General features: G+C 41.4%; 1 protein-coding gene across 1 annotated transcript in view; it reads left to right on the top strand.

Annotated features, from left to right (window-relative positions):
- daam2 (dishevelled associated activator of morphogenesis 2) overlaps positions 1-6,707 on the top strand; it is a 95,018-nt gene extending 88,311 nt beyond the window's left edge. Inside the window, exons 25-26 of the mRNA XM_020608570.1 lie at positions 1,997-2,167; positions 2,350-6,707. Coding sequence (XP_020464226.1) covers positions 1,997-2,167; positions 2,350-2,562 — 384 coding nt within the window. The 3' untranslated portion in view covers positions 2,563-6,707. The remainder of the gene's footprint in view (positions 1-1,996; positions 2,168-2,349) is intronic.
- The last annotated feature ends 2,893 nt before the right edge of the window (positions 6,708-9,600 follow it).

The following is a 9,600-nucleotide window of genomic DNA, read 5'->3' as shown; positions in this document are numbered from 1 at the left end:
CAAATGGAAGTTAAAAGTTGAATCTACAGTAGGTCAACCTCATCATCAGTGAGCCATGGGCGTCCATGACCCTGTCTCCAGTTCACCATTTGTCCTTCCTTAGACACTGTTGGTAGGTACTAACCACTACAGACCAACAACACCCACCAAGACCTGCAGACTGGGAGATGCTCTGACCCAGTCATCTCACCATCACAGGTTGGCCCTTGTCAAAGTCACTCAGATCCTTACACTTACCCATTTTTCCTGCTTCCAACACATCAACTTTGAGGACTGAATGTTCACTTACTGTCTAATATAGCCCACACACTGACAGGTGCCACTGTAACAGATAGTCAGTGTTGTTCACTTCACCTGCCAGTGGGCAGAATGTTATAGCTGATCGGTGTATGCCACTGCTCCAGTTCTGAATTAGTAGGTCAAAGGTCAAAGTGTTTATTTATCATATGCACAGTTAGGAAACGTGTTTCCCTGTACAATGAAATTCTTACTTTGCCGTCCACATGAATGCCACAAAATACAAATGAAATATAAAGTAGATAAATAAGTAACACAAAATCTAAGGCACTTTAAAGCAGCAAGTGAAGGAAGGATGCTGGGGGTGGGTGGGATCTTTGAGGATGGAGGCAGCTTTCCTACCCACCCTGCAGTGGTAAATGCTCTGCAGAGAGGGCAGTGGAGTCCTGGTGATCTTCTCCACAGTCTTTACCACTCTCTGCAGGCGCTTGCAGTCCTCTTACGCTAAACAACCTCTGTCATTCTAAGATTATCTTGTAGTAGAGAACCGAAAAGTGTTTCCACCTCTCAGTGGTCATAATGTTATTCCTGACCGGTGTATGTGAAAGTTGTTGCTTGAGGTGATGAGCCCACAGAGAATAATCATTCCACTTTGCAATTGCCCTCAGCTGTAAGAAGCCTGATGTTCAGTGTTTTAGTTCTACCACCTAGAACTTGACTGCTTTCGTCTTTTCAGCTGCAGCAGGTAGCTGTTGTCAGCAGCAGAGCTCTGATAAACCCACTGTACACTACCTGTCCAGTACCACACAGCAGACAGACACAGTGAGTTATTAGCCGGTGAACATAGTGGAGAATTTGGTGGAAACCAAAACAGACCTACAGTAAAAGTGAATGAGTTTTGGACTGGCATCCATCACATGGCCAAAGTCATGACAGCTACTGTATATTACTGATGCTAAAATTGTTCTTGCTAAATGGGAAACGTGCCCATTTACACAACAGGTGTGCCTTATTACATTTATAAGGAAATAATGTCAGCTTTAGTTTTCAACTTGTTCTGCTGCACCCAAGTGGTTAAAACCTGTATACAGCTTTAAATACAGTTTGCTGATACTTCCATACCAAGTTAACCAAGGTTAAATAACAAAAATTTGAAAACAGGACCATTGTTTGTAACTGAGTATTTTTACACTGTGATCTTATTTTTGCTAAAGGATCAATACGTATCTTTTGCCATTGGTTTGGTTATTGTCAGTTCTGAAAATAAAGAGCCACAGTACAGGCAAGACTGAAAAGCTGCTGCCTCTTTTAGAAATATATATAACCAGAATTAATAATCATGCAATTTAAAAAAGGAGAAATTACTTTGCTAAAATTTTGCAGCCAAATGTTTTGAATTCCTAAGCTGCCCTGATGTCCTGCTGATGTCTTTTAGTAACACAGCCCCCTAACAGTATTGTACTTCATGTGTTGCATTAAAGGATGCTGGCTTCTCTATGTGCTTGGCTGTATACTGCAGCAGAATGTTGTGTGCGTAGGAATGTAGAGAAGGTTTGGCTGCAGGCATTGTTCTGGCACAGAGCACTGAACAGCTTGAACAGAACAGGGTGGACATATGATGGTCAAGTCGTGCAGTCATTGCCCCTCCTTGTGTTTGTGCTCCTGCAGTGTTTGAGGACATCAAGCAGCTGTACCACTAAATGAATTTGAGCAAAGGCATGTGCATGCGAGTTAATTTTTCTTATTTTTTCCTATGTAGTTTGCCAAATCTCTGAAGCATTTTGGGGAGGAAGAAGGGAGGATGCAGCCTGATGAGTTCTTTGGAATCTTCGACACCTTCGTACAGTCATTCAGTGAAGCACGGCAAGACCTGGAGAACATGCAGCGGCGCAAAGACGAGGAGGAGAGGAGGGCACGAATGGAAGCCATGGTGAGAGAGAGAGACATGCATAGTAAACATGACATTCTTTGGTTCATAATGTCACAGAATTATTTCTTGTCAGTCGCCAACAGTAATTCCTAACTTTTTATCAATACTTTTTGCCTCAGAAGTCTTAAACTGAGCTGTATGACATGCGTTAATCCATTCTCTCCTTCTGTCTTTCTTTCCAGCTCAAGGAGCAGAGGGAGCGGGAACGGCGTGCCAAGAAAAGCGGAGCCTCAGAGGAGGTCGGCGGGGAGTTTGACGACCTGGTCTCAGCGTTGCGTTCCGGCGAGGTCTTTGACAAAGACCTAGGCAAGTTCAAGCGTAACCGCAAGCGCTCTGTCAACCAGCTGGTGGATGGCGGTGGCCGTGAACGAGCCATCAGCAAGGTCGACTATTAGACTGGGAAAAGGAGAGGAAAACACACTAGACGCATCATTTCCGCCATGGTGTAGATCTCTTAACACCTTTAGTCCAGGTTCTCAAAGTGTGACCACTGGCATTGGAGAGGATGTAAATAATGGCTGGACTGGATGTGTGACTATGGACAGCAAGGCCATTTTGAAGGATGCAACACTCTCCTCTGATTGGTCTTGTAAAGCTATTTCCAACCTCTTTGTCCTGGACATTGTGTGATTTCCTGAGCATGGACATGGAGTTGGGATGTATGGATAGACAGACCACTGTGACACCTTATCCCATGTCTTTTGATCATGTCCTTTTAGCACTGTGCTCAAGCTTCTCACTGTCTTTCACCTTGTTTCTCACTGTTCTTCTTACCCCACAAACCCTTTGGTGTTCCCCAGTAAGTTCTTTGGTGCTGGAGCAGGCCCAACATTTTGCTACCAAGCTCTTAAACACACAGGACATTGATCACCCAGTCACACTGTACATAGACACGAGGGCAAGAGAAAGGACTGGGGAAAGGACTATGAAGCTCCTCCAGGTGGATTTAAAACAACAGGTTGACGGGGGAACTAAGTCAAAACCTCGACACTGATGGTTGCTTCAGGCGTCCCCCAGAAAAGAGTTTTCAGCCGGAATGGATCAACTTTCATAAGCAGATAAGGACACCGAGTCAACAAGTCCCAGAATGCTTTGTAGGCATCTGAAAGCATGTAGAACGACATACAACAGGGATGATGGCTTCACCCCGTGGCCTCCTCCAACACACAGCATTCCCAGGCAGGATGCATCCCAGGCTGCAGTTTCACACGATACAGCTCAAAAAACCCGTAACAACTTCTCAGCTTGCTCCACCTGACAAAATGACTGCACCACAAGGGTCGAGCCCCACCTGCACTCTTTAAGGATTTCAACATTGTTTTGGCATTAACCAGTGCCAAAGCAGAGAAACAAACAAATGTAAATGTATTAATACAAAAAATACTGCAATTAGGCCTTGATATATATTTATATTTAGATGCAGATGAGCTAATTGCAAAGATGTAGAGGTTTTTATGTTTTCATGGCATTTTGGGGTTTTGTACATACAATGAATGGTTGGTTGCAAGTTCACATCGATGTTGAAGTGAATTCCTATACATTTTGCGCTTTAGGTAGAGAAAAAAGTTAATTGCTTGTCCTTTTACATCTGTCTTTGTTTGCACTGTAGCTTTTCTGAAAACTTTACACTCATTGGTTTCCACAAGCCAACCTACACTGTCCTCTGGAAAAAGTCCTCTCTGTACTTCCATGACTTTTATTTGTAACAGAGATAATGAAGGAATGCCATATATGAATTTACAATTAAAGGCACCATCTGCAATTAGTTAGTGCTTTCCCCCCGCTCAGCCATCAGTCTGCATGATTCACATCAGGTTGTGGATGGTGTACTCTGCTCCATCAGCTGCAATAAAATGCCACATGGACTCTCAGTAGGGGCCAAAAGGATGCTGCATCACTGTGTCTTTAACAACTCTCATCCACACTACATCTAGGATCTGTTTCACTGGTGCTACAACATGTGGTCTCTGGCCAGAGCCAGAGGACTTTACCCTCACCTCAGGTTAAACTAGTGCTTGGTGACTCTGTTATCCAGGTTCATCATGCAGTACCTCTGTGTCTGTTTTAGACCACGCCATGTGAAGAGGCTGTTATTGCAAAATCGGAGCGCAACAAATTTCTTATAGCAGCTTGATGTGAATGTTTAGGGTTCATTAATGGTGCACACTGACAGGAGGATGATAAGAAGAACAGCTTGAGAAGTAGTCGTAGAAAATCCTTAAACAACCCTTATGTCCATCTTTCCTTCCAACTTATGACTAGAACCTTTTTCTATGACCTCTTCATTACCACAACAGTCAGGCCCCCATATTATAGCCAACTTAGGTCATTTCCTTTGAGTATACACAATATATATTGTTTTTAATTTATATGTGCTTTTGTAAGACTTTACCAATAGATATGACAAAGGTTGGGATCTATGTGGTTGTCTTACTAAAACAAAGATCTTGTTGAAGGTGGACAAGCTCTGATCCTGGGCTGAGCACTCGGCTGCTCTCGGTGTGTTGGAAAATAAGGAGGGTGATGGGTTTACACTCCACTTTGAGACATGAAATGGAAAAGGGGGCTCCATGTCTGCCTAAAACTGTATTTTCCTCATAGGCTGTTAACAATAACAGTAAACCAGAGGATTGATATTACAGGCCTTTTCCTCATTCCCCAAATCTCAGAGTAGCACTTGGCAAGACATTTCCAAATGAATATTGTAATTGAACATCTGTGTGAATTTGTAGTGTTTCCGAATGAACTGATGGACCCACCAATTAACACAAGCTACAACCACTAGAGACGGAGAAGCTACAGCTGACAAAGACTCTATATATGTATTAGTATCTCTGTTCTCAAACATGTTTTAATTGACATATTTAAGTGCCTCTGACCCAGTTTTCTATATGTACAGTACCATTCCTATTGTTGCATTGTAGTGCTTGTGGCTTTACAAACAATGTACAATATTTGCTTGTAAAATGCAGCTCACAGTTGGAATGAGACTGACTGGAGCCATCTTGTGGCTTCAGATAGTTCACTTTGAGTTGCAGCATCCTAAGCAGTTCAAAGCAGTTCCCCAATGTTGTTGACATGATGAGGCATTTGACCCTAACTCCAGGCACAGTGAGTCACCACTGTCTCCTAAATAACAGGTTTACCTGACGTGTTACCTATGCACACATGTCCCGCTGCCTTTTCTCCAAAAGCTTCAGTTTACCCATAATCCGCTCATCCTATCAGAATGTGTAGTGCTTTAGTGCTTCCTCTAACTGAAGCAAAGATGAGGTGATCGCAAAGATGATGCGAGACGGTGCAGATAGGATCTTTAAGCTGTTGAGATTACCCAGTAAAGCAAAGAGACACTGAAAAATCAGTGAAATCCTTTAAGTCCTAAGAGAAACAGTACATGATTGCCTATTGTTTAACCAGCATCTCATGTATATTTGAGCTATTCTGTTTTCTAACCTCTCCTCCTTTGTCTTTTGAGTTAGCCAGGGTTATTAGTGTATCAGACTTTGGCAGAGCCTTTAAACTCTTAGCTTTAACCTTAATGTAGTGCAGACTGTTAACTGAGGGGAACTGCAACTTTTGCCAGTATTATTACATGTTTGCATTGTTTCTTGTTTGGTTGTTTATTTGGCCATTGACTTGGCTGATCTTTGGAGTGTAAAGATGGAAATCAGAGGAGTGAAATTAGTAGCTTGTTCAATGCACTTTTATTGTGGGACTTTTCCATTTGCAAAGTTGCAGCACCATGTTAAGGGTTCAGATCCCTCTGAAATGAGAAGGGTGTAATGAAAGAGCGGTGCAACAGAACATGGTGTGTAGAAGAGAGACAAAGGGAAAGTGAGGTCTGGGAGTCTGGCTGGGCCGTTGGAAATGCATTATAACATCACAGTTATAACGGTCTGTTGAATGGCAGAGATGGGACAAACATGAGGTGACACAAAGTTTTGAAGCCTCAACTGTCTGTCACCTTGGTGTATTAAAAAAAATTAAAAGGGAGTGGGATGTTCTTCCTTTGACACCACCACATTTGTCAGATCTTGCACTTGGCATCGACCTGCATGCCTAAATAAGGGTGCACAGAGTGTGATGTGCTGACTTAAACATGTAAGAGAAAATTGCTTGCAATATGGAGCGCCCCTGTTACACATTTTGTTACTGCCTGAGAAAAGTTGCAGCCAGTTACAGAGGTTGTATCGTTGTGAGGAGTCAGTATTTTTATGGTTGGAAAAAAGTATCCTCCACAAAAAAAATGTACAGTCAGGGGAAAAAAGCGTTTTGTACACCGTTCATGTTGTTTGAGATGAGATTAAAGAAAAGATGAAAACATTGAGGAATGTTCCATTTTCCTGTAAATTGTACCTCTATTTATTTGCCTTTAGTTTGCTATATTTTGTATGTACACACAGCATTACAACAAAATGTTATATTAAAAATATGAATAATTAAACTGTGGTCTGAGTATGATGGATAGTCCGGAGACTTTAGTTTTTTAATTTCTTATTTTTTTCTTCTGTATTTTTTTCTTCCCCTGTGTCTTTTGTAGGGTTACAATAAACTTTTGTCCCTTACAACTGATTATTTATTCTTTTCATATCATTTGCTGAGATGAGAACATGTGGGTCACCGAGTCGGTCGACAGAAATGGTGCTTGTACATGCACCAGAGACACGTTTCTACCTTTACACAGTTTACACAAGAAATGCAGTGCAGGCTTCATACCCAAATATTGGATTCTAATCATTAAACTATTAGTCAGGTAATTGATTTGTGCATTGACAAATTATTCTGCAACTATTTTAATAATGCATTATTTGTTTTACCACTTTAAATAAAATTTGCTTATCATTTATCCAATACTGAGTCAGAGAGTGGACCATTCTAATACAACCAGTGAAGACTTTCAAAATAAAACTAACTGTGGTGTGCATTTCAAACTTTGTGTCCATGACAAATATGCACAGGAAGTAGAGGTAGATAAAATGTTGGTATTACGGCCACTGAAGAACATGGAGGTGGGTTCTAACCTTTAGTTAGAATGCATTATTCTAAAGTGGTGAGTGTGTTGATTCAGACATTCATCATAAAAAATGAATGATGACTGTAATGTCTTACAGTCTGTTCTCTGGTAACTCATTATCTGGCCTAGTCAGAAGTTTCAGTCTGTTCTCTGGTAACTCATTATCTAGCCTAGTCAGCAGTTTAGAGTTTTTCAGACACTACTTAGCAGTCCATCAGTTATCAGGTTGTTACTGACCTGTTCTACTCAGGATGTCCTGTACTGTATCATAAGGTTTTACTGAAAAACAATACTGCACTCAACCACTGAACTGAAGGCCATTTATGTCATGATATGACATATCAGCAACCATGTAGAGGAAGCATTTAGTGTTTTGTCACCAGAGGTCAAGAAGAATGATGCTGCTGTGAAACCAGATGGCGTAATGAATCCTGACACTTCTTGTGTTGTTAATAAAACTTTGCTTGTACTTTGAGGTACAGGCAGCTTAATGATGAAACCAGCAGGAAGCATTCAGTGACTTACTATCGAGCTCAGATCTGTGCATCACGACATAATGTGTACTGTATATGCAAAGTCTGTATTTGATCCAGCATCAAATAAATACGTCTGTTACTTTCATTTACTGGGTCTGAGTGATTAACAGGTCCTCAAGCTGCATGTGAATACTTAAATATCTGCCTGAATAAGGGTGTCATCTAGATTTGTCTCATTCGTATATTAATCCCAAATAAATGTAAAACTTTCTGAAAAGAACCAGCCATGCACTGTGTCTATCAAATGATGGAACAAGGGTTTTACCACCTCCACCCACCTGTCAACAAGAAGAGGACACACTCAACTCTTGCTCCTATATGGGGCTGACAATCTGTCACCATACCTAAAGCAACACAAGTCACATTCCCATGATTTTACTTATTCACACATTCTAATTACACATATTAGACATTCAATAATTTATTACTGAGTAGTGATTACAGTTTGTCACAGAAAAATAATTTATTACTGAGTAGTGATTACAGACAGTTTGTCACAGAAAGATTCTCTGTAATACCAAGATATGTTTCTCTATAGCTGAGCCATAAAATGTCTAGCCCATTATAAAACACCACTGAGAAGCACAGATGGGTGACAAATACAAGGAAACCTGAATGAATGAGTGGAGAAACATAATAAACAGATGCTGGCATGGTCTGAGTCCACTTGTCCCACCAGTCTTCCAGGATGACAGTGCCCCCACCCTCAGGGCATAAGGGGTCACTGAATGGTCTGATGAGTATGAAAATGATGTGAATCATATGCCTTGACAGTCACCAGGCCTCAACCCAACTGAACACCTATGGGAGTTGTTGGAGTGACATGTTAGACAGCATCTCCACCACCATTATCAAAATACCACATGAGGAAATACCTTTTGGAAGAATGATGTTCTCTGACATTACATACTGTTACACACATCAGCACAGCACATTCTTTTGGTAACTGTCTTCCAGAGTGTTAATGTGATGAAGTGCCTGACCACTCACCACTGTCTCCTAAATAACTCTGACAGGTGCACTACAGAGTGGCCGACATGTCATCAGGGAGCATCGACCTATCACCTGTGTGAGACAAGTCTAGTCCATCACCTGCTTGTTCACCGTTCAAATTGATTTTCCCCACTCAGCGACACACACGCTGAGAAAACAGCTCTGGTAACTGACAACTCTATAGTCAGAAATTTGACGCTACAGACACCGGCAGCCATAGTCAAAATATATTCCTGGAGCCAGAGCGGGCAATATCGGATCCTATTTGAGGCTGCTGACTAAGGATAAACATAAATACAGTAAGGTTGTTATTCTAATGACTCCTGACAGTCGGAGGTCACTAAAATTAATGTTGAGTCGGTGTGTAACTTCGCTAAAACAATGTCGGATGCCATAGTTTTCTCTGGACCCCTTCCCAGTCTGACCAGTAATGATATGTTTAGCTGCATGTCGTCATTCAACCGCTGGTTGTCTAGGTGGTGCCTGGAAAACAATTATTATTGTTGACCGTCCACCTGCTCCTTATTCAGAGTTTTTAAGTGAATTCTCAGACTTTGTGTGATTTAGTGCTTAGTACAGATAAAATAATCATAGTAGGCGACTTTAATATTCATGTAAATGCCGACAATGACAGCCTCAACAATGCATTCTGTTCATTATTAGACTTGTGGAACAGCTCGCACATCCGCTCCTTAAAGCACACATCACAAACACTGGAAAGGAAGTGGTTTTCCACTAAGTCAGAAGAGTTTTTCATAGCCTGGAAAGATAGTTTAATAACATATAAGAAAGCCCTTCATAGTGCCAGAACCACATTTTATTCATCACTGATTGAGGAAAATAAGAACAACCCCAGGTTTCTTTTCAGCACTGTAGCCAGGCTGACAAAG

This window comes from Monopterus albus, unplaced genomic scaffold (assembly GCF_001952655.1).
Source record: "Monopterus albus unplaced genomic scaffold, M_albus_1.0 scaffold94.1, whole genome shotgun sequence".
Classification (NCBI taxonomy): Eukaryota; Metazoa; Chordata; class Actinopteri; order Synbranchiformes; family Synbranchidae; genus Monopterus; species Monopterus albus.
The sequence above is the reverse complement of the archived record's forward strand: the minus strand, read 5'-3'. Positions and strand labels throughout refer to the sequence as shown.